General features: G+C 40.5%; 1 protein-coding gene across 4 annotated transcripts in view; it reads right to left on the bottom strand.

The window, feature by feature from the left end:
• Window positions 1–948: 948 nt before the first annotated feature.
• Window positions 949–26,284, bottom strand: part of ranbp10 (RAN binding protein 10) — a 60,847-nt gene continuing 35,511 nt past the window's right edge. Inside the window, exons 4-15 of one of the 4 annotated variants that reach the window (XM_034085164.2) lie at window positions 16,955–17,122; window positions 16,813–16,835; window positions 15,315–15,499; window positions 14,440–14,552; window positions 14,046–14,154; window positions 13,213–13,361; window positions 12,117–12,336; window positions 10,626–10,759; window positions 10,024–10,175; window positions 7,427–7,538; window positions 5,628–5,769; window positions 949–1,146 (exon numbers count right to left, since the gene is read on the bottom strand). In XM_034085164.2, coding sequence (XP_033941055.1) covers window positions 5,639–5,769; window positions 7,427–7,538; window positions 10,024–10,175; window positions 10,626–10,759; window positions 12,117–12,336; window positions 13,213–13,361; window positions 14,046–14,154; window positions 14,440–14,552; window positions 15,315–15,499; window positions 16,813–16,835; window positions 16,955–17,122 — 1,496 coding nt within the window. In that variant the 3' untranslated portion in view covers window positions 949–1,146; window positions 5,628–5,638. Of the gene's footprint in view, window positions 1,147–5,627; window positions 5,770–7,426; window positions 7,539–10,023; window positions 10,176–10,625; window positions 10,766–12,116; window positions 12,337–13,212; window positions 13,362–14,045; window positions 14,155–14,439; window positions 14,553–15,314; window positions 15,500–16,812; window positions 16,836–16,954; window positions 17,123–26,284 lie in introns of all 4 variants that reach the window. The other 3 variants (XM_034085162.2, XM_034085161.2, XM_034085160.2) reach the window with 3 other exon arrangements.

The raw sequence follows: 26,284 nt of genomic DNA on the forward strand, positions 1-26,284 counted from the left end.
TACTTAATTATCCCAATTATCACCCTAAAATGAATTTGGCAAATTATTTTTCCTCTTTGTTTTTAAACTATAATTGCTACAGCACATGTACAGAGCAGGTCAGGCGGAGGCCAACCAAATAAAATAGAAAGAAAATAAGAATATTGTAATGAAAATCCTTGGGGGGGGGGACTTGACTTTTGGCCGTCCACACCCTGCGCTTCAGTCTACTTTTGAACCTGATTTTCTTTCTGCTGGCATGAAGGCGAACCTGATAATAGTGTTACATTGGATCTTGAGCAGGTGTTGTAGCTGCAGCTGACGCTGAGCTCTGCCACCTGCAATCACATCACTGATTGGTCGATGCTCTGGTCGTTACAGTAAAATTAAGACTTCAACACCTCTAATATTCCAATGTAATCCTGTCCTTAAAATGCTCCCCTTGTTACTGGCAGTGTTTTTCTCTACAGAGGTCCTTCAATCCAGTTGTTTTACACAGGATGCAAGCCATTCTTTTTGAACCTCTGGAATAATTGAGGGGCCTGTGTGTCAGACATCAGTCTATTTTCTTTTTCTTTCAGCATCTCCACACAATCAAGTGTGTTTTCATGCTGGCTACTGCTGGATGTAATACAAGACATCATTGCTTCAAGTATTTTGGAAGGATAAAGGGTTCAGCGTCTGTCTTCTGTATCAAAGATGAGGTTAATATGCCTCAGGAACTGTTGACCTACAATTGTGGGGGTTACCGCAGTAACGAGATGTGTGTATTGTGGTTTGTGATATGGTGAACAACACAAAATTGAATAAAATACTGACCGTAGGAAATCAAAAATCCACCCGATAAAACAGAAGAAAAATGAAAAAAGGGATTAACAATTTGTTTTGTCGAGGATGAGCACAACAATCTGACAAAAAAGAACTATAAAAATGGCTAGATAAACAGAATAATAATTAATTATCTTTAAATAGTGTCACACATTTCTTTATTTGATAATACTAAATTAAAAGGAAGCCTTCTTCTCTCCCGCTCGCCTCTCCTCTGTCGGTGCCGCTGGCTTGGTCTGATGGAAAGCCAAACACACCAATCACACGCATGCTCTCTCCTCCGTCGCCATGACAACTACCTGCAGGACATGCCTTCTCTCAGTGCTACTTAACATTAACCTGTGGAGAGACGGGTAGTCATCTAAGCAGGGTAATGAATGATGTAACATGATTAAAACAGCTTGAGTTCATGTTCATGCTCAGCATAGATGTGGGTTTGTATTTCATTTTGAAGATATTCATTTGACTAATACTGTATGACCAATGTTTAAGTTATTTACATTTTTTTAATTATTGCATTGAGAAATGTTTCCGTAGAAAAATAATAAACGGGGACTGTTACACCCTTTACTTTTCCAAATGCTTCGATACAGGATGCTCAAAAGCCAAAGGTCATTCAGTATGTCCCTCAGAAAATACAACACAAAAGTATGATATCTTTTAATTGGATCTTATTATCTTAATTTTGGCAACCCTTTCTATGGATCATGTTAACTTTGCACGTGCCACCTCTCTTGTAGAGATACAGGAAATGTAATCCTGGGAGAAAAAAGGTGTACCAGAGAATGGATAACAAACCATGGATTAGCTACTATAGCTCCGTTCCAGGAGCGACGCTTGGTCAGGGTCCCGCGGCGTGCAGGTGGGACGCGCCGAGGCTCCTTCAGCGTCATAAAGGGACGCAAAGAGCTTTCAACTGATTGCAATGTATTCCCATCGGCGGCGGGATTTGGCGCTCATGGAAGCACCGCACCCGTTTATGTCGGCAGCTCTTAAAGGCAATGTGAGCGTCCATTCCCATTGGATAACGGAGAATTGTACACCCGGAAGTAAGTATTCTCCTTACTGTCGATTGATTTGACAGTGATATCTGCACTACTCATCAACACCAGATTACCTTTGTTAATTAAACGACATTGATAGGTTTAAATTGTGTGCAATGCTTTTGTGTTTTTCCCCTTCGATTCGGAGAAATGATTACACTACCAACAATCCCCAGCTATTGTTGTGACAACGCCTGTCCGCTTTGACAAACCTCGTGATAAGTCAACAAGCTCTGTGATTGGATGAAACATAAATTCATACAAAAAAAGTCCAACCCTGTCTCCTAAAAATTACGTTCCCACAGAACTAAACTGCATTCTCAATTACGTTTAGCTAGAAACATATTTTCTCCCATGTTACGTTTGTTATGAACGTATCTTAAAGACGTTTATTTTCTACATATCTTTGCCATTTATTGTCTTGCTTATAATAATGATAATAGTCATTTATAAATATCATTTTAGAGCACACATTTGAAATCAGTAGGCGAGGCTGTAATTTGGCCAGCTGTTACTCTCATGAGCGAGGCAGAACATAATAGTTTCAAAATGCCGAAAAGCTGCTGTGTCGTTTATTGCACCTCAAACATTAAAACAAATCCAGAGTTACGTGTTTCTGAACTTCCTCTAAGAAGAAAGGACAGTAAAGAAGAGCTCTGTGGCTTCAGGCTTGATCGCCGTTCAAATGACAGCGCTGGCTTCCCCAAAAGTGGGCGGGGCTGTAAAGTGACGTAGATTTTACTCTCATCTATTATTCAAAACCATTCTATTTATTCTAACGTAAATTACATGCCAGTGTTTTATCTTTTTATTACTTATATTTTTATACTTTATTTGCTATGAGTTATATCTGAAGCAAATGATGTTTCTGAAGATGTGTAGTGAGTTCCACCCTTCAATGTAGCATACATGTGAACTCTCATCACAGGAACGATACCGGAAGCAGACGTAGGAAAGATCCTCAGCTCGCTGATTGGATGGTTTAGCCGCAATGCACGTTTTTAAAGATATTACTGATTTTCTTTGAATATCAGAATGTAAATACTGAGTTGAGGGAGTCAGGGGGTTTGGGTGATGGGAGACACATCTATGGAATCACAATTTCAATAGCTTACCGTTAAATGACGGATATACCTTTCTGTCTGTGATGGTTTACAAATCAGATATTAATGTGTAGAAGTAAAGCATGTGAAATAGTATAGCAATATCCTGTGAAATGATGTGAAAACATGCATACAACTACACATCTTCAGATGTTATACATACATAAGTGTCCTACACTAATAATACAAAGTTATTATTAGTATATTATTATTATTATTATTATTACCTTGTGTGGTTAAAGCACGTTATTGAATTATTTTTGTTGAATAATGTTATTTGATGAAAAAAATATGAAGAGTATATTCTTTCATAAGGGGAAAGTAGAAGGTCTGTGATAGAAGTATAGAATATAAAAAAATCAGGAAGATACTAAGTGATCTCTACAATAAAACAGTTTAGTGCAGGATGTACAAAGATATTAATAGGAGGATGTGAAAAACAGACAAACTAATTAACCTTTATTAACACATTTAAGAATACTTTAGGTTAAGGTCTTCTTTTAAATAAGAAAAAAGCTTTGGGGGTATCTATCTACAGATAAATATTAAGCCTGACAAAGTACTTAACGTCTAATATATTGCTTTCCTGCAATGTTAACTATGTTGAAGCACTTATTTTAACTGATATTATACACATTAATTATACTCTTATGTATGTAGATAGAATAAGAAATGTGCAGAATATGACAGTTTAATGGTGGAGGTACACACATATTGATAGATGTTTGTAATGCACTGTTGAGGGACCTGTGACCCAAGTTGTTCATTCATTGCATAACTACACCATAGTTGTGTGTGATATGTCAATAAACCTTTGACAATCTTGAAAGGGATGTGCAAAATAGCCATAATATATAGTCTTTAATGAACTATTAGTAGAGAATAACGAGTAATGAATATACTTTATAAAGATCTGCAGATACATGTTTAGTCTTCTCAAGCACCAACTATCAAATATCTCTCCTGATTGTTGGCACTTGACAATCACCTTCCCTGAATTTTACTCAGGCGTAACTAAAGTCTGCTTTAAGGGTTGTTTATATTTCACATCATTAATCAGAATCTGCAAAGTAACTAAAATAAATGCAGTGGAGTAAAAATACCAGGTTAACGTCTGAATTGTAGTGGAGTAGAATTACAAAGTAACAATGAGCTGTCATGTGGGTATATATTAATGCTGCGCATTATGGAGACAAGCGATGTTCACCCATTTGGTAATTACATGTTTTACATGTGTACACACCAATGTGTTTCCTATCGCCTAAACCTCCAGGGCTGTGCACAGTTTAATACTGTCAACTTCTAATTTTGGGGAAAACGAAAACTTCTTTTAAAACTACAATTCCCAGTAGAGACAGACGTGCCATAGAGAACATGTTGCGTAACACAATAGCCAGCATGTGTAGTTCTCGGGGGGCGTTCAAGTCCAGTTTTGAATAGTCTGGCGTGGTTTCGTTCCATTTCAAAGAGCTTGACGCTCGGCGTAACCTTGGCGCACTGCCACTCCAACATCCAATCACAGAGCTTGAAGATTAATCACAGGGTTTGTCACAAAGCGGACAGGTGTCGTCACAACAATAGCTGGGGATTGTGGGTAGTGTAGTCTCTTTGGCGCTCCACATGTCAGAGAAAACAAGTTGTTTCTCAGAATCGAAGGGGAAAAACACAAAAGCATTGCACACAATTTAAACCTATCAATGTCGTTTAATTAACAAAGGTAATCTGGTGTTTTTGAGTTGATGAGTAGTGCAGATATCACTGTCAAATCAATCGACAGTAAGGAGAATACTTACTTCCGGGTGTACAATTCTCCGTTATCCAATGGGAATGGACGCTCACATTGCCTTTAAGAGCTGCCGACATAAACGGGTGCGGTGCTTCCATGAGCGCCAAATACCGCCGCCGATGGGAATACATTGCAATCAGTTGAAAGCTCTTTGCGTCCCTTTATGACGCTGAAGGAGCCTCGGCGCGTCCCACCTGCACGCCACGGGACCCTGACCGAGCGTCGCTCCTGGACGTTTAGGGAGTGAGAGGGTGTTGTCCAGATCCACTTCAGGACTAACCAAGCTATCTGTTCTGTACCGGTTTACACTTGCGAGGCTGTGTCGCTGTGATTCAGCAAATTAATTAGGATTATTAGTAAAGCCTCTTATCACCACAATATACTTATACTTCCACTGTATTAGTGGAAGTATAAGTATAAACACAACATTTGTATTTAATGTTACACCATCTTAACAGCGGCATGTGGACACAGTTATTCAGTCATTTAACTTCCATAAAGCCATTGAGCTAAGATTAGCTTAAACTATGGGCAAACACTAGCTGTTTGAATTAGCATTAGCCAGCTGACTTCCCTGCAGAAGAATAACTAGTTTGGTCAGCTGGTCAGTTTCAGGAGGCTAATTGCTCAGCAGTTAGCTACATTAGCTAATCGAGGAGCTTATTTATGAGTTTACTTTCAGTTGGACTGTTTAGTGTTTGGAATGTTTTTTTGTAAAATGTAGGTCTAACTCGAAGGTTTTAGGTGTCTTGTGCCTCTTTACAAAAAACTGGTTGTCTTGGGGATGGGGAATGCAAAGTTAGCATGACCCATCAGAAAAACAGAAAATAAGGTATTGTGTCAGAAACATGTATTGTCTGTGGTCTTATCTCACATACACTTGCTCACCTGGACCTGGGCTAGTGCAAAAAGTTGTCTACTCTGGCGAATGAGCAGGAGCCAGAGCGGACTCTGGCCATGAGCTGAACACACTCTGTGGCCTGGCCGAGCGCTAACATCAGTGGAGGCTGCTTCGGCAGGTTTTGGGACTCTAGAGCAGAGAAACACAGTCAGGCGGGAACAGGTGCAGCACATAAGTCACAATGATGCATCAAGTGTGTGGGCCGGGTATTAGAGACTCCATGTTAGAAGGCAGAGATAATGTCAAGGGGTTGCTCTCTTTCTGCCACATGGCTATAACAATATCACAGTGTAAGAGGCAATCCACAAGAACAAGAATAACTTTAAAGATAACTATATACTGATGAGAGCATCCTCAAGTATGTACAATAACATTCTGTTTTGAGTGGCAACAAGCAAATGATGCATGCACCAGCTGTGTTTTCAGCACTGTCACCTTGAGACGTTAAACATTGGGTCATGTAAGCAAGTTGAATGACCCTCATACACAGCTACAGTATTTACATCATAATCACAGGATGATAATAATTGATTAATGATTTAACGTCAGATAATAATAACTCATGTTTGTAACTAAGTAGACCCTCCAGAAAAACGCGATTCTGCGATCGCAGAATTTACCGCATAATCAGCAAAATGGCGCAGATTTTTAAAAGGCCGCATATTTATCAAAAGGCCGCAAAACCCCCGCATTTTTCCACACAAAGTTGAGGGGGAAAAAGTTAACTCGTCTTGACGGGAAGTGATAATGATGATGATGATGATGACGACGACGACGACGTAGACAACACCGTAGAGTGAACGTGTGGAGCTCACACGAGAGAGAAAACACCAAGATGAAAAAATCGAATCCATCTCATTTACCGACGAACATTTCTGCTAAAGACCGGGCAAAGCAGTACCCCGATGTCTTGCACGAAAGTGGGGGGAAACTATTCTGCACCCCGTGCAACTGTGTTGGAGCATAAGAGAACATCGACGGTGACGACCCACTTTGATTCACTCAAACATTCGAACATGCTTTCTGCTGCTGCGGACAAGAAAGCCAAACAACTCACGTTCACCGAGGCATCGACCTCCAAAACGCTTTCGAGGGCTACAAGAAACGAAGTGAGTAGCCTACAAGACTGAAGCTGGTCAGATAACGAACGAGTAAATGAAAACAGAATGAGGCGGAGAAGTAAGTGTGTGTGTGTGTGTGTGTGTGTGTGTGTGTGTGTGTGTGTGTGTGTGTGTGTGTGTGTGTGTGTGTGTGTGTGTGTGTGAGAGAGTGTGATTAAAATAGCACAATTGCTTTTACAATAAATACACATTGAATGTGTTTAATTGAATAGTAAAGGGGTTTAACGTTGGTGGCAGGTTGTGTGTGAGAGAGAATAAATAAATAAGACGGCCCAATATTGATTTTTCCCGCAACTTTCTGCATATTTCACCGCATAAAATCACATGAAACCGCATGTTTGATCGCATAATCAAGGGTTTTTGCCCGCGTTTTTCTGGAGGGTCTAATAAGAACTCTATGAAGGCACAGAAAGTGTTCTTCAGCAGCATCTCTCTCTCCTTGAGTTATTTTAAACTGTTTCCTTATTCTTATTATTATTAATAACGATAAGATTCAAAATCAAGTTAAAAAATGTTGTATCTGTATGTATCAACATGGACGTTTTTAAATTGTTCTCAAGTTGGTTCGTACATCTTTGAAACAACATATGTATAGTTATTGGTGTTGGTTAGGATGTCCATTTACAGTGAACTACCCCCAGTATGCATCAGTGTTGGCTGTTTACCCAGTATGGCGCTGTTGAGTGCGGAGCAGAGGGTTTCTCTCTGGGTGGGGTCTAACTGCTGGCCCACCGGGCAGCTCCAGGGGTCCGAGTACGCTAGCAGGCTGAATGCATCCTACAGACAGACATCATTGTTATAATTATAAACATTATTTATATAGCACACAAGATGCAGCCCAAAATGCTTTATAGATACAAAATAAAGATGGAGGAACATAAGAAAAAACGTTATAAACAAGCAAATAGTTATATCACAGAACCATAAAACAATAAAACATGAACAGTGATAAACCTGAAATCAATTAAAAAGATAGGTCGTGGAGTTTGCTGTTCGAAGATCCAATGGGATGCTGTTCCACAGTTTGGGGCCAGACAAACAAAAAGCAGCCTCCCCAGATTTCTTGTGTAATACTTTCGGTACTTCTAAAATAAATTCATTAGAAGATCTGAATGATACATTATGCAGCTTCCTAAATCGAGTTTATAATGTCATTCAGGCCTAAGTCTAATTTCACTACATGTCATTGCCAGTTGCTTACACGGTTTAGTCTTTAGCAGCATATTTGAGCCTCTTTAAGCTCACTGTTTTGGTTTTCTAGAATCCCAAATGTGCCATCTGGCATATAGATCCTGAAGTTCAACACATTCATTTGCCAGTGAAAAACCCCGATGTTGTAAATGATTGGGGGAATGCAAAAGAGGCAGCAAACAGATATCTGCTTACATTAAAGGCAGGAATCTCGTGTCCTAAATTGGACCTAATTTCTCGACTATTAGACATCGATTTGAAACGTGGAGACGGAGCGGATGACAATGGTCCCGATGGTAAATGGTCCCGAGCCTGATTCAAACCCAATCCGCTTGGAGGCCATGCCCAGTATATGCGCCGCGACCTCTACCAAGTGAGCTATATGGCGGCCCGAAATTTAAATGTTTCAAAAGTTGAACCTAGCTTTATTTGAAGCAACGCTGCCACCCAGTGGGCATGACAGCAGTGACCAACAAGACAATATGGCTCACAAAGCGGAGTTAAAATCTGCTAATTGTTACAAGAAACAGAACATGCTCTTTCTACATGGTATGGATTCAGAGAAGCCACAGTGAAACACATATTGTTTTAACCCTCCTGTTGTGTTCGGGTCAAATCTGACCGATTTACTACTTTCATCAATCATAACTTTTTTGCTTTACATTCGATTGCATGATGATTTAGTCAACTTTGTACACGCACACGCACACACACACACACACACACACACACACACACACACACACACACACACACACACACACATTTACTGCAGTTGTTCATGTATGCCAGTAGTCTGATACAATATGCACAGTTTGAAAGGGTGTTAAATGAAATGTGGTGATGATTAATGGTTGTTGTGTTAATGTAATAGCAGTTAAAACAGGACCGGTCACATTTGACCACTAACACCAAAGTAAGGGCGGGGAACGAACACAACAGGAGGGTTAACCAACTGTAACATTTTCAAAAGGAAAGACCACAGCAACTACAGCCAATTAACAGGACTATTGAATCAGATTCAATTTAGCAGCAAGGCCGATGGAATAGTATTAGTTACAAATGCTGTTTTAGTTTAATACACTAAAAAAAGCACTAATTTCACTTGATTCAATCTGATTATGTATTTATATTATGCAACTGTTGGGGAATACAGTTTAATCTAATTACATGTATTTTCTTAATCCGTCACTTGGTATGGAGTCTTTCCAAGTTGAGGTTCAGCAGAACAGTAGCAGAAAACCAAACAAGAACAGGGCCATGTTTGTTGTGATAGATGTTCAAGTACATCCTTTCAAGCTGCTAGTCACATCCTCATGTAAATGGAAATTTATCGAGTTCATTTTTATTTATCGTACGATAAGTCAATTAATTGCTTATCGCGACAGGCACACAATAAAACAGTGGAAACAAACATGTGTTTGTCTTTCATTAGTGAATGAAACTTTGTTCCCTTTATAGTCTGTGTCCAATATAGTGTATTTGTATATATTGTATATATATCCTATATGCTAAGGTCCCGCTACTGACACGATAGCAGTCATTTAGTGCGCATATGTGTAATTAAACCCATGATATCAAAATCTCACTCCAGCCAGGTACCCACAGTTGGCAACCCTGTGCAATAACTACAACATTCCTCTATCACGTCTGTGTTTAACAAACAGCTACAGACGGTCCCCTTGGCAGAGCCTTTATCATTCCCCTGCAGCTTTTGTTTTCCAGAGGCTCCATTGTTCTCAGGGTGGCTGCTTATGAATCAGAGGACACATCCTGCAGTCCAAAGTCATCCGAGCCCTCTCCTCCACCTCCAGAGAACCGACCCACGCGATGCTACAGATGGACTCTATCTGCTTTACGACAGCACATCCTAAATCAAACATTTCTCAAATTCCTGCAGCGTGTACAGAATGCTGCACTGAGGATGTTAGCTGGTGCCAACAGAGGAAATCTCTTCCATGAAAGTGTGAGCATGTGCAGTGTGTGTGTGTGTGTGTGTGTGTGTGTGTGTGTGTGTGTGTGTGTGTGTGTGTGTGTGTGTGTGTGTGTGTGTGTGTGTGCGTGTGTGTACCTGTAACATCTTCTTGTGTGTGGTGTTCTTGCCATACTCGCGACACAGCTGTTCGTTGAGCGACTGTAGCTCCCGTCCAAACTGGATCATCCTCTCCGTGGCGGCCTGGTTCCCTCCACAGAGCTGTCGGCCATTACTGCAACCATCATCTGCTGGCAACAGACACACAAGTACACACAGGGTTAAAGAAAACACATCCTGATGGAAGGTGCATTTAAACATGATATGAGGTGGGGTAAACGACAAAGCACATTAAATGTCACTTGTTAGACGCTTTTATCCAAAGCGACTTACATACTCAGTACTGTGGACAAACCCCACAGGAGCACTTTGGGGTGACGTGTCTCAGGGACACAACGACATGCTGACTGCAGTGGGGTTTGAACCTGTGGTCCCCTGATCCCAACACCAACGCACAACCCACTGCACCACACGCCTCCCACATGAAGACGATTTAAACAAGGGAAGAAAACTGTATATGGTAAGGGGGGTGTGTGTGTGTGTGTGTGTGTGTGTGTGTGTGTGTGTGTGTGTGTGTGTGTGTGTGTGTGTGTGTGTGTGTGTGTGTGTGTGTGTGTGTGTGTGTGTGTGTGTGTGTTTACCTGTGACCCCATTGCCAATGCTGTTGTCGTCTGGCTGAAGGATCTCTTCGTGTTTGTATGTGCCATTCATGATCCGCGCTGAGGAGCCCTCAACAACTCCGTTGGTATAGTGCTCTGCTTCAATCTCCATCTCGCTGTCACTTCACAAACACACACACACAGACACACACACACACAACAGGTACACAGACACGCACACACAGCAGACACACAAATACAGAGACACAAAAGATGGCACACAAAAGCGTTAAGAGGATGAAAGTTCATGAACAAAATAATATTTAAATTATATTATAAGATGCCTCATCAAAACATGTCTAAATGAAACCCCTGTTAAGAAGTTTGCGGGGGGCTTGGTAATCAGTAGCGAACCGCCTCAACACGTGTATTTCGGTGTATTCACGGCATTCATTTTGTTATTCTACAGTATTGTTGTTTTATAGTTATTTGTTAATGTAACCAAATTTGTGTTCTTTGAAATTGAAAAGGATATCGCATTGTGTTACTTTCGTTGCAGTTGTATATGTCTTAAGTGTAATTTGGCTTGGCTTTTATTTTGAAGGAGAGTTAGCGCAGTTGACAGGAAGTTGTTGTTGCTATGGAAGCAACGTGACGGAGATTAATGGAGAAAAAGTAATACCTACATATAAAGACGGAGAAAGTAAACGATAACGTTTATGGTTAAGTGTTAGTACCCCCCGAAGAGGCACAAGCTCTTACGTTGATATTGGAGATTTCAATAAATAAAAAATAAAAATAAAAAACGAATAACGAAATTGAAACCCGAATAGTACTCCAACGAACGACTATTCGGATATTTGGGTACAGCCCTAGTTTGCAGCGTTTTGTTTATTCTACACTTTTCATTCACTGCGCATGTCTCGTCAAGTCTTGAAGATCATTCTTTATTTGCATATGTATGTTTTTTGGTGTCATCTGAAGCGGCTCCGTGTTTCACCTGATGGAAGTGTTTGGGCTGTGGCAGTGCGTTTGCACCTTTCGGCCGCCGTGCTACTTCCTAATACACCTGTGGCAGAGCCTTGACAAGGCATAAACAATGTTTATTGGCTTAATGTAAGTTCGATTACACTAACCATGATAACGGGAACCTTACGGTAAAGGTGTCAATTAAAATAAATAAAGCCCACAAGAAGCCTTTGCAATGGATCATTTCATGTATGACATCTGGTAGACAAACTGATTGAAATAAAAAAGTATTGAGATTAGTATATATAATGAAACAGGGCCATCTCACAGCTGTGGCTACTTTTCCCCATCAGTCTGGAAAGCTCTGAGTGCCGTGTCATAGATGGTGCCAATGTTCCTGAGTGCCAACGTTTGTATTAGCTCGCAGTGATTACATATTAACGTCTTAAAATGAGTGCGGTAATGATTTATTGATGATAAACTATCCTGTAACCTACATCTGTAGTTATTTGTAAGCATAAACTGAGTAATGATGCCATCAGTAATGCTCTAAAGGCTTCCTACCTGGTTTCCTGGGTGCTGTTGGCGCTGTGCGGCTGGCTCTTGGTGGAGTCGGAGGAGTTGGACTCAGAGTAGTTGACGGAGGAAGGGGAGGAGGAGGAGGAGGAAGAGGAGGTGGAGGAGGACACGCTGGGGTATTTGATGCTGCTGTTGCCGGTGCCACTGTGGCTCTTTGACTTGTTGGGGGGGGTCAGTCCATTACTGCAGGTTGGGCTGTCTGATCCTGTGTGTTGTAGGGGACAGTCAAATGAAGACATCTCATTTCCTTCAGCTACTGGGATTTGGGACTGGCATTTCCATCTATCTAACGCTTATGTGACCGAGATATATAAGTGTATTTCAAGTGTAATATGTATTAATTTATTGAGCTGTACTTAAATCAGGTTTTAAAATTGTTTGACTGAAAGAGATCATGCAATGTTATTATTTGTTTATTGATTGTTATGAACCTGTCTGAGGACGACAGATGGAAATTAGCTATTAGCTATAATCTGGCATATTGCATCTCTTCTCTTTGCTGAGAGTAATGTTTTTGTATGCATGGTCCTTCTATAAATAAATACAAATAACAAATGTGCAATATAATACTATTGATCAATAGTATTACTGGCTGCTACACTTTAGTGAAATAATACTGTGCAAGATCTCCTTTTTTATAATTAAAAAGCAACTTACTTTTATACAGTTGCTACTTATCTTTTGTACCCTGCATGTGTACTTCTTCGATTGGAATGATCTTTCTAAGATATTATGTATATTGTTTGTAGGTATTTTATTATAATTCAATTTAATTTAAAGATGGGTTTGTTTCTACTTTCTTTACTATTTCCATTACATGCATAGACAAAAAACTGCTATCGAAATGTAAGAAATAATAAGGCATGTTTTTGTTGTTGTCAAAAAAGAAACCCGTCTAAAAGAATGAGTTAGTTTTTGTACAAAATGACATGTCTGGTCAAACCTAGTCAATAAAAGCCTTTCTTATCTATTTATCTAAAAAGTTATCTACTCTTCTTTTGTTGTCTTTATATCTAAATGTAAAGTTTCTATGCGTTGCTCTTCAAAGAGGACAGAGATTAAGAATACAAAGTGTGTGTACCTCCGGTGTTTAGGTGTGTGTTGCTGGCTCCGTGGTGGGGGCTGAGGCTGGGGGAGCCGGGGTAACTGTCCTGGGACTTTGGGGAGCGGATGGGCAAGCAGCGGACCTCGCCGTCTGTACCGTTCACCATCTCCACAAACTGGCGACACCTAGGAAGGAAGGTGGACCGGTGTTAATTGTATTTCTTTATCAACAGCGTTTAACAGAAATATACATCCACAGCAGCATCGAGTGGAGCAGGACGGAGTCTCACAACCGGGACGGGAGTTAGCATTTTATTATGCAATTTCCCTTGTCTGGAAGTCAAGTTGTTCTTTAGACACTTGAAAAAGATCCATGGTTACCACCGGCTTAGAGATTTGTCTTCTATGATATAAACAAGGGCCAATAAATACCCCCGATGTCTTCAACTTCTATGTGTCGTAAAAACAGCGGTTGCTAACAAGTGAATAATTGAGACGACTAAACGTCTCTTAGAGGTGGTGATGCGCAGCCATGTGACCGTGGTGTGGTTTGTTTATGGTTGTAAAAGTAAGGTTTTTTACTTTTGTATTTAAGCTTCAAAAATCATAAAAGTGGTGTTAATATGTTCCTGCTGAAAAAAATATGTAAGTATGATAATTGTCCGTTTACCATAGCTCTTATTCTATCCATTGCTTTCCGTCTACTGATCACGTGCGATGCTAACTTTGCGTGTTGGCCTACACAAAGACGTCATCACTGCACCACTCCATCGGTGAAGGTAGACGATCAGTGTTCCCCGATACAGATTAGTCATGACGCAGCATCTTTGACCGGCATTGAATATTTATCTTTTAACAGCTCTGACTTACTTCAACATGAAGAGTAGGTTAGGGTTGTGTTCCAACAGGCCTGGATAAAGCTGCTGAGTAGCCTCGATGGCTTCGCCCACCCGTCCTGCCAGCACCAGCTTCTGTATTCCTATGAGACAAAAGAAACAGGGCTCTATTTACAGCATATTGATCAAGTGGAACCATGTTCACAGAGGTCAGTGTGTCATTCATAGAGGTCATAAGTGGACAATCAGTGTCTAATTCTGGACGTTGTTTGTTTCAAAATGACGAGTGACTTACCATTTTAGTCTACTCTTTGTAATGCTAGGTGCTGTAATAAATACTGGATGTGATCATTGCAACTAGTCGTATACAAATGTAAATATAAAATATGTAAATATAAAATATGTGCGTATTTGGTTTGTTAACTCACTCTGTCTGTTCTTTATAGATGTCTGGTCCTCTTGTATCAGGGTCTCCGTGGCTCTGGCAAAGGCTGTTGCGGTGGCACAGTACCCATGATGCACCAGGTAACTAGACACCATACTGGAGGCAAGTCAGGGACAAATCATTTAAAGGTTGCCTTTTTTTAAAGGATAATTGTGATGATTCTTTGTTCATATGGTCAAGGTGTTCTTCCTGAGGACACATCTCTAAGAACAGGTACACATATGGTTTATTCATTCAAAAAAAAGCACTTATTTCCAACAGCTGGGGACTGAAGTTTTTAACAAACCTTACTCAAACATCAGTGATGCATTTGTTGGTGCCTTTTTCCTCCAGTAGATTATTCCAAATGTGGCGGTCGAGTGAGAATTTGCATCATGCAGAAAACTCCAGTGCTCATCTTTACGTTAATAAAGGAACATTTCACCCAGTAAAACCGCAATGTGATTTGAATAGTGTTTGGAAAACAATGTAGCTCGACGGCACAGAGGAATAAGATTTAAGGCTTAAGTAAAGAAACATGTTGTAATGTTTCAGAAGTATTTTGTGTAAAATGAACCCTTTTCAGATGCAACAATGTTAACTTATAACAATTATTGCTTTCAAATGTATTGCTGTAGCATCACTCAAAACAGTGTGTCCTTAATAAAACAAACACATTTTTCTTTAATGTTGATCAAAAATAATCAGCAATGCAGATTTTCTAAAAGAAATATTTGAAACGTTAAATTCAAGTCTGATCCACATGTTTTGATGTTGGAGTACAGACACAATCAATAACATAGATTTGTACTTCAAAGGTAGCAGAAGTAGGAATAAAAGTCAAAAGAAGCCTGTATGTGTGGAGGTGTGTAACCTCACTTCTGCAGGACAGCCTGCCACTCCCCCAGCCTCTCTCCTATGGGGAAGCGAGCGATCATGCCATGGATCTTCGCCCGCCATTCGCTCATGTAGTCCTCGATGTCGTAGACAAACGGCTGCTGGCCAAAGTTTGCGTCTACGATCTCACCCGGAGTTTGGAGCCCCACAGTGGGGTACAGGTTGGGCTAGGGGGTATTAAAGATAAACAAAAATGCAGGTTATAAAGTTTAAAACTTACAATGTTGTAATTTCAAGGGAATGCCCTTAAAGCACCACCTGGAGGCCAAAAGAAAGCCCTAAGCACACCGCCAACTAAATACAACTTCAACATCTGACTTATCTTTGGGGAGCCCATTGGAAATGAATGGGGCTGTGATGGGTTAACAAGGGCTGCACATTTCTTTGCAGTGCTCCATAACGGCTACAGCACACCAAACATCTAGGTGAATGTACCAACGTCTAAGTGAGAAAGCCGGATTTTTAAGCTGCCAAATCCGTGTTTTTCACCCTAAAATGCTAACCCTAACCCAGTCTATTAAATACTGGATAGCATACAAGTATAACATTGTACACCAGACAAATAAAAGGATAAAGTTAGAGAACATGGAGACAGTTACAAACTGCATGCTAGTCATTAGTTCATGGTGGAGTTGTTTGTTTACCTACAGCTCCAACTGGGATACTAAACAATACAGTACACTGTCACCTTTTTATTGATTTTGGAAACATCCTGGTTTGTAACATATACTTCATACCTATGCCTCACAAGTGTAAGCATTGATTGTGATTAGCCTTAGGTCACGGCTTGTTCCTGTAATGGAAAACGGTCATTGGGTAAACTGGCCAACAACGCTGTCTTTATATCAGGCTATCATTAGATCATAGGGTTCAGTTGGACTTTGTCTTTTCGGCATATCAAAAAACCACCAAATGATATGAACACCATCATCTGTTTGAATGCCGTTTAGTTCCGACAGTGGTTGCTAACTCCATCTGCCCTAGCAGCATGTGGCCAGCAGCCAACTGGGATTTTGAGTTATTTTCTTAAAACCTATTTGGCTGGTAAAACAGTTCAAGTGGTTGTGGGTTGTTGTTGTTTTTGTTCAGAGGAATGTTCCAGTTAGTGCGGCCACTGGACAGAAAAAGGTTGTTTTCCAACCCAACTGCCAATATACAGCAGGCATACAAACCTGGCTGAAACTATAATGTTACAGTTTGTAAGTCACTACCGTAACAGGAATGGTCAAGGACCATATAGGTTTGGCATCATCAAATAAGTGTAATGTGTTGAATGAAAGTCAAAGACTGCATATTTTTCTAAAACATTTTCTCCAAAAACAAACAAAACAGAGTATCTTAATGGCTCCCAAGGCAATGGTGGAGCTTACTGATATAATATGTCAATAAAAGTAAAGCAAAAGGAAGTTTGATAGTAAAAGAGAGCCCTAGTAGATTTAAGAAGGCATTTAAAAAATGATGCACATTTAGTGATACTTACAGGAAGGTCTGTGAAGGCTACACCTAAGGGACAAAAAGGACAAAAGGTTATAGAATATTCAATGATTTCCAGCTATAAATGATGCGGTAAATAACAAACAATGCATTCCTGTATCACACAAAGGAAATCCAAGTTCACAAACCTAAACTGATGCCGTTTTTGGTGTAAAAGCATGTGTTGTTGATGAGGTTAACGCAGCAGCCAATCACGTCCCCTGTGGTGAACGTCGGGCCGTACGGTTGGCCGGTCCCGGAGGAGCAAAAGGAGTGGCCGTCATCTCCGTGGTAACCGTATGAGTGCTTGTCCCATCCTAAAATAGGAAAAGGATTAGTTATGAAAAATGTTGGGAATCGAGGTGAAATGAGTCTGCTTCCGAGTCAGTGTCATACTGCAGTGCTCAGCTTCCTGAACACAACGGAGCATCTGAGGTGAAGTGAATTGCTCGAGGTCCCTCTTACGTCGCGCTGAAGCAGGGGAGACAGTTAGTCATTGACTTCTGCTGCTCAGATGTTCCCATCAGACTACACTGCCTGCAGGGCGTTTCATGAACATGCACACTGACACACACAGACACACTTGTCTTTGGCATGGCGTGCAGTGCTGAGGGCGGCCAGCAGGGGGATCTCTGCTATGTTAAGAAACTGGTGAGTCACTGACAACAGGAACAGCAGCTGCTTAAATGTGTTATCCCTGCTGGTAATGATGCATGTGTAGGTTAAGGTGTGTTATTTGTTTTTTCAGTATACCACTCAGTAAGTGCATTTGCAAACGCAAAGTCTATATTTTCCTTATAACTTCCAATGAGATTTTTCAAGAATTTAGTTTGTTCAAAAGGAAAACATGTCAATATACTTCTTCCACAACATGTTTTGACCAGTCCTTGAAAGAATACAAAAAACCGAATAAAAATGGGTCAAATTTTAAACTGCTACAATTATTACCAACTATTTTGTCAATGTTTAATTGACAAAGTAATTTTTCATGCAAAATATTTAGTTTACAACCCCTTAAATGTGTATATATCCTGCTTTCCTCTGTTTATTATCATTTAATAGTGAGTATTTTGGGGTTTTGGACTTACCAAACAAGACAGTAGAGAGAGCAGTATTCTCATCAAACCCTCAACAGGAAAGCAAATAAAATACGTTTCCAAAAGTATAAAAACATTCCTTTCGTTAACTTATGATCCCTCAAAACAATGTGCACATCATTTTCAACATATATATGGAGAATTAAGTTTCCACTGATGCAAAAATATGTACTTGGTTGCCTATAATTTCATTTCACAATTATTTTGAGGAAACTGGCTTTAAAATGATACATGGTAAATGTATTTATATAGCACTTTATCCAGTCTTTACAACTCGCTCAGAGCAGTTTTACATTCACACATTCATACAGAGGCAGGGGCTGCCAAGGAATCTACATTGACACACATTCACTCTGGCCATTTGGGGCCTCATAGGGTTAAGTGTCTTGTTGACTATAGGGGCCCACAACCTCACAAATTAAAGACAACCGCACTACCTCACAACCATTGAACCATTCATTTGAACAATTATCTGGAATTTCCCAATAGAAGCCATCAATCCCACCAAATCATTGCGAAAGATTACTGCATGAAGCTTAAATGTGAAAATGACGTGGGGTTCCCAATGGAGTGGTGCACAGATGAAGGCCCGATCCCGATCCCAAACCACGCCCTACACCCTACACACTACCCCTCCGTGACGGAGTGAGTGACACTCGAGTCGCAGCTCCACGAGGCTCCCTCCTGTCAGATGGAGGGAGTGTCACTACCCGATCCGTCACCCTACCCGATTGGTTCTGCGCAAGTGCGAGATGGTCCGGAAGTCCGGACGGCAACCCAAGATGGACACTTGACACAGTGGCTTTTAGCAAAGCTCAAAAAGAAAAACCGAGAGAGATGAGTTATTGTTATTACAACGTGACTTCACTATTATTTAACAACTCTTTTTATTGGGTTCTTTTATTTGGGGTTAAGTACATTGTCAGAATAAGTGAGAAATAGATGTAACTTCTGTTAGACAGCTATCATACTGAATAAATATTTACTGTGAATGTATGCAAAAATGTATGGCATATGAGTTGTTAAATAATAGTGAAGTCACGTTGTAATAACAATAACTCATCTCTCTCGAGTTTTCTTTTTGAGCTTTGCTAAAAGCCACTGTGTCAAGTGTCCATCTGGAGTTGCCGTCCGGAGTTGTCCAACATGGCGGACCCTCTCGCACATGCGCAGAACCGATCGGGCAGGGGGACGGATCGGGTAGTGACAGGGAGTAAACACAGCAGCAAGCTTTGGGACGGCCTCCCCTCTCTCCGGCACAAACAGGAAATGCCAGAACTGTATGTAACAACGGTTTCAAATCAGCATGTCTGTGACAAAAAATGTAAATTAATAACTCAAATAAAACTCCAAACATCTTTAATTGTGTTACTTTTTTGTAAAGCTCTTTTAGTTTTAAACCTGATGTTTATAAGCTTCTTAGTTTTTGCAACAGTCTGTAAATATACACAAGTTTATAATAAAATGCACAAATGTACCTTTTTCTAGACTAAACCCAGGTATGATCCTAAGTTAAAACATATGAGGTTATCATGCGGTTGTTAACATCACAGTTTATCAGTGGATGTTTGCTGGAACTACTTGTTAACAGCTTGTTTCCTGACGGACACACACAGCGTGACTCCGGTCAGGTAGAGACTGGTCTCAAGTCTCAAGTCAGCACCGCTGCAGACTCGCTGTTTGAGGGCTTGATAGCCCACTCCCCCTCCACACCGATCCACACTCGTTGGTTTGGAACAGCACTTAATATGGCGGACCCTCCGCGCGAATGCGCAAACGGAGGGGTAGTGTGTAGGGGTAGGGTGTGGGGCGGTTTGGGAATGGGCCGAAGTCTTTTTTGTAGGCCAAACTGGAAGTTAGCATGGCAACAGGGACGTTGACAAAAACCATTGGGATTTCGGGAATATTTCAGTAAAATAAATCTTTGCCATACATTAATAAGTATGGTTATGTAAAAAGAGCTAAGGTTAGGCTATAAATGAACTACATGGCGCTGCATCAACACCGCTAAGCTAAAGGTGGCTAATGTTCTCTTGTTTGCAATATGACCTTTAGTAGTCTCTATTAGTCATTTGTTAGAAACGGCCATTTTTATTTCCAATAGAAGCTTCGGACATTCACCAGTGGGGTATTTACTGACATATAAAATGTAATAGAACAAAACATAAACATGTATTAAGCTTGTGTTAACCACAGATCTTATTTCAGACATCCACCCAAGAAAACATTTTAAAACATTGACTCAAGAAGACGGAACCGGAAGTGGTAACATGCTAATTCATTTCAGTGTTCCTACACTAGTCAAAGATGAGTAGGCTCTCAAATGTATGTTCTCAGTTTGAATGTTATATTGATGTGATTTCACCATATTCAATCAACCTTGGAAGATATTAAGAAGTGCAAGTAACTACAACATGAACGAGTAGTATAGCCACTCTGTAGTCTGACCTTAATGTATAGTCCTATATATACAGTACACACTCTGCACTCTAAGCGGCTGTAAAGCAATCTCTACAGGGTGACGTGTGTCCAGCATTTAAAACAAATATACTGACATTAGAATGTTCCTCCTGTCTGCTTCCCAAAGCTGAAATACAACCACAACATGAACACGAGGAGCAGAAGATACTCTCCGTCTTTCTTTGAATGTCTAACCTCTTTAGATCTAATACACATCGGTGCTGTGAATCTAAACCAGTGCCCTAATGCCGAGTCAAACACACAGAATGGATCTACAAAGACAATATCGGCAGGATCATCTTCGGCAACTACATTTGGGAACATCAGAAATCCACTTGCAGTCATTTAGATGATCAGCTTATTACGCCTCTAGTTTAACCCTAGAGTTGTCTTCCAGAATGAGACCTGACCCACCGGCGCTCTGCTTCAGCTCACTGCTCTGACAGTGTCGCTCCTCAATCACAGCTGGTGTGTCGTTGCCAAAAAGCAAAGCGGGGTTAGTGAAAGTAGGTCGTGGGTGAGATACCAGATGCGTACTTGTATACGTGAGCATGTAATAAAGTATTAACCTAAGCCAAATGTGTGAAATTCGTATGCGCCGTGTGCACTAGTGTGTTTCTTTTAACTTGAGTGCATACTGGGCCAGCTCTCTGTGTGCGTGTGCGTGTGTGTGGTGAGGTATTAGATTAATCTGCTGACAGGGATATTGCCTCTAAAGCCAGGCTCACTGCTCCAACATGCTAATGAAATGGGCAGGCCTCCACAGCAGGATCAGACACAGAGGTCAGCAGTGGAGAACATTGTACTATATATAAAAGGGGACACACACAAACATATATATATAATATATATAAAACACAAACTACCGACAAGTGGCGACAAACACAAACAAGTACACTCGAGAGACGCGATCCAGGACACACACAGATAAGTCCACAGAGTTTGGGACAACACTGGTGGCACACAAACACTTTGAGTCGCTAAGGCAATCAACAGTAATCTGTCGGCCAGGGCTATCAAGCATCTGTAGAGGAAACCTAGCAACCAGAAATATGTTCATAACTAACGTGTGAACAGGTTTGGAAAACATGTGCATCCATCGCAACGCCGTTCCACCCTTTGTGTGACTTTTGACACTTGTGAATCAAGAAGAGAGGAGAATGAGGGATGTGTGTGTGTGTGTGTGTGTGTGTGTGTGTGTGTGTGTGTGTGTGTGTGTGTGTGTGTGTGTGTGTGTGTGTCCTGGCATTACTATACTTGTGGGGACCTAAATCTGTTTATACAGTCACGTGTGGGGACTCGCCTCCCTTATGGGGACAAATTGGAGGTCCCCATAAGGGGGATCATTAATTTTAGGGTGAAGACTTGGTTAGATTTATGATTAGGGTTAGGGTAAGGTTAAGGGTTAGGGTTAGGCATGTGTTGGTTAAGGTTAAGATAAGTCTCCAGTAAATGCATGTAAGTCAATGTAATGTCCCCTGAAGTGATGTATACATGGTGTGTGTGTGTGTGTGTGTGTGTGTGTGTGTGTGTGTGTGTGTGTGTGTGTGTGTGTGTGTGTGTGTGTGTGTGTGTGTGTGTGTGTGTGTGTGTGTGTGTGTGTGTGTGTGTGTGTGTGTGTGTGTGTGTGTGTGTGTGTGTGTGTGTGTGTGTGTGTGTGTGTGTGTGCAACACGTTCTCACTCTCATCCCGTCACATATTGACGGACGGTCAGGGCCCCTCCCCGTCGCTATATTACGTACAGGGTACCCCTTTCCCGTCATTTTCTACGGGCAGGGCGTCCCATAGACCTTCATTGCGGACACAGCGGACCCCTTGCCCGTCAGGCTTCTACGGGCAGGGCGTCCCATGGACCTTCATAATGCCTATTTTAAGGTTCATTTGGCCATTAAAATGCGTTTTGATCTCATTTTATGCGAGTAATGAGTTTTTATTTCTGATTATTTGTGCAGTACATGTACATGATGTTTAGTTTGCTAGTTATGACGAAGATTACTTCATGAATGTGTATACATTCATGGTTGCTAAGGTGGTTGCTATGGACGCTGCAACAGCTCCCAGACCACGTGATCAACAACAATGGCTGTCCTTCGTGTTATTCTCGGTGAAAATGCCTATTTTAAGGTTCATTTGGCCATTAAAATGCGTTTTGATGTCATTGTATGCGAGTAATGAGTTTTTATTTGTGCAGTACATGTACATGATGTTTAGTTTGCTAGTTATGACGAAGATTACCTTACGTCTGTGAGGAAAATACACGGGGCTCAGAGCCTCGTATTTTTAAAAGCTTTTTTTCCTTCTAATTTATTATTCTTTTCAAAATAACACACTGTTATTTACTCACCAATAACACACAATTATCCTTGCTTTTATTTATTGGTTTAATTCCATAATCTCGGTCTTTTTTGGCGTTCGTCAGGAACTGAATTTAACAATAAAAATAACCGGAAACTGACGTGGGCATTTCGAGCGATTACCCAAGATTCTCAGCTACGCTGATTGGATGTTTTAGCCACAATGCATGCTGGGGTTTGGTGTTTATATTAGATGAAATCCGGAAAACATTTGAAAAGACTAAAATAATACTTAATTCCGAGTGTTCTTGCTTTTCTCTTTGAAAGTCATCACATAACGGCATTGTAATACACGGTTCGGCTGCATTACATATTACAGATATACCGTAGTTCTTTATTTATAGCGCCCTGATGATGAGACCTATGGAAAAACTGAAGAAATGCCGCCGAAACTGAATACTTGACGTGGATCATAAATATATCAACAATTAAAAAACTTCTCAATTTCTCTTCACACAATACGTCTCCTTGCAGTATCAACACTAATTCGGCTGACTTTTACATTTGATATAATTCATAGATAGGTTATATTTACACCATAACGGTGCACAGCTGATATAATAGGACTTGTAGTTTTTAAAGATATTACTGATTTGAATTGGATTGAATTTTGAATGTAAGAATGTAAATACTGAGTCTGAAATAGTATAGCAATATGCTGTAAAATTATGTGAAAGCATGAATAAAACTACACATCTTCAGATGTTGTACATACAAGTGTCTGTGTGTACCTTGTGTGCCTAGTGGTTAAAGCACGTTATTGAATTATTGTTTTTATGTGTTATTTGATTAAAAAAATATTAAGAGTACATATACTTTCATAGGGGGAAAGTAGAAGGTCTGTGATAGAAATATATAATATAAAAAATCAAGAAGATACTATAAGTGATCTCTTCAATAAAACACTTTAGTGCAGGATGTACAAAGATATTAATAGGAGGATGTGAAAAACAGAAAAACGAATTAACCTTTATTTAAACATTAAATAACAGATTACGGTCTTCTTTTAAATAAGAAAAAAACGTTGGGGGTATCTATCTACAGATAAATACAAAGTACTTAACGTCTAATATATTGCTTTCCTGCAATGTTAACTATGTTGAAGCACTTATTTTAACTGATATTATACATATGGATTATACTCTTATGTATGTAGATAGAATAAGAAATGTGCAGAATATGACAGTTTAATGGTGGAGGTACACACATATTGATAGATGTCTTGTACTGCACTGTTGAGGGACCTGTGACCCAAGTTTTTCATTCATTTCATAACTACACCGTAAGTTGTGTATGATATGTCAATACACCTTTAAAATCTTGAAATCTTGAAAGGGATGTGCAAAATAGCCATAATATATAGTCTTTAATTAACTATTAGTAGAGAATAACGAGTAATTAATATACTTTATTACTCGTTTCCATTAATGTCAATTGCAGATACATGTTTAGTCTTCTCAAGCACCAACTATCAAATATCTCTCCTGATTGTTGGCACTTGACAATCACCTTACCTGAATGTCACTCAGGTGTAACTAAAGTCTGATTTAAGGGTTGTTTATATTTCACATCATTAATCAGAATCTGCAAAGTAACTCAAATAAGTGTAGTGGAGTAAAAATACCAGGTTACCCTCTGAATTGTAGTGGAGTAGAATTACAAAGTATCAATGAGCTGTCATGTGGGTATATTAATGCTATATATTGATGCTGCGCATTATGGACAGCGATTTTCACCCATTTATTAATTATATGTTTTACATTTGATAACACCAATGTGTTTAATACTGGCAACTTCTAATTGTGGGAAAAACGAAAACGTTCAGTAGAGACGTCCCATAGAACATTTTGCGAAACACAATAGTGTAGTGTGTAGTTCTGGGGGGGCGTTCGATTCCAGTTTTGGATAGTCTGGCGTGGTTTCGTTCCATTTCAAACAGCTGTTTGACGCTGTAACCTTGGCGCACTGCCACTCCAACATCCAATCCCAGACCTTGAAGAGTAATCACGGGGACTGTAGTCCTAAACGATAGCTGGGGATTCTGGGTAGTGTAGTGTTTCGGCCATCCTAACTCAAACATTTTGACAATCGCAATGATGCTCGAAATGTCCCTTATAGGCCTACGTCTGTTTCCGGTTATTTTTATTTTGAAATTCAGTTCCTGACGGACACCAAAAAAGACCGAGATTATGGAATTAAACCAATAAATAAAAGCAAGGATAATTGTGTGTTATTGGTGAGTAAATAACAGTGTGTTATTTTGAAAAGAATAATAAATTAGAAGGAAAAAAAGCTTTTAAAAATACGAGGCTCTGAGCCCCGTGTATTTTCCTCACAGACGTAAGGTAATCTTCGTCATAACTAGCAAACTAAACATCATGTACATGTACTGCACAAATAATCAGAAATAAAAACTCATTACTCGCATACAATGACATCAAAACGCATTTTAATGGCCAAATGAACCTTAAAATAGGCATTTTCACCGAGAATAACACGAAGGACAGCCATTGTTGTTGATCACGTGGTCTGGGAGCTGTTGCAGCGTCCATAGAAACCACCTTAGCAACCATGAATGTATACACATTCATGAAGTAATCTTCGTCATAACTAGCAAACTAAACATCATGTACATGTACTGCACAAATAATCAGAAATAAAAACTCATTACTCGCATAAAATGAGATCAAAACGCATTTTAATGGCCAAATGAACCTTAAAATAGGCATTATGAAGGTCCATGGGACGCCCTGCCCGTAGAAGCCTGACGGGCAAGGGGTCCGCTGTGTCCGTAATGAAGGTCTATGGGACGCCCTGCCCGTAGAAAATGACGGGAAAGGGGTACCCTGTACGTAATATAGCGACGGGGAGGGGCCCTGACCGTCCGTCAATATGTGACGGGATGAGAGTGAGAACGTGTGTGTGTGTGTGTGTGTGTGTGTGTGTGTGTGTGTGTGTGTGTGTGTGTGTGTGTGTGTGTGTGTGTGTGTGTGTGTGTGTGTGTGTGTGTGTGTGTGTGTGTGTGTGTGTGTGTGTGTGTGTGTGTGTGTGTGTGTGTGTGTGTGTGTGTGTGTGTGTGTGTGTGTGTGTGTGTGGATCTAGAGGCTGCTGAACTGCCTGCCCTGGCCTGCTGTCGACAGCATTCCACGGGCCTCAGCCACCGGACACATCTTGACCAGTCAATAAGCAGGTCAAATGGCCACAGCCGCACAATGTGATTGGTCCAGAGCAGAGGAGTTGTTGTGATTGGTCGGAGACAAAGTGATTCTGATTGGGTGGGATAGGTTAGGGACCATATTCAGGTTCTAAGCTAGTAGACCATTGTGCTACCTCCCATGTCACCAGAGATCAGTGAGCCAGTTTGTCATTGTATGTGTGTGAGTCTCTGTGTGTGTGAGTCCCTGTGTGTGTGAGTCCCTGTGTGTGTGAGTCTCTGTGTGTGTGAGTCTCTGTGTGTGTGAGTCCCTGTGTGTGTGTGAGTCTCTGTGTGTGTGAGTCCCTGTGTGTGTGTGAGTCCCTGTGTGTGTGTGTGAGTCTCTGTGTGTGTGAGTCTCTGTGTGTGTGAGTC

The sequence above is a fragment of the Pseudochaenichthys georgianus genome, chromosome 6 (assembly GCF_902827115.2).
Source record: "Pseudochaenichthys georgianus chromosome 6, fPseGeo1.2, whole genome shotgun sequence".
NCBI classification, from domain to species: Eukaryota; Metazoa; Chordata; class Actinopteri; order Perciformes; family Channichthyidae; genus Pseudochaenichthys; species Pseudochaenichthys georgianus.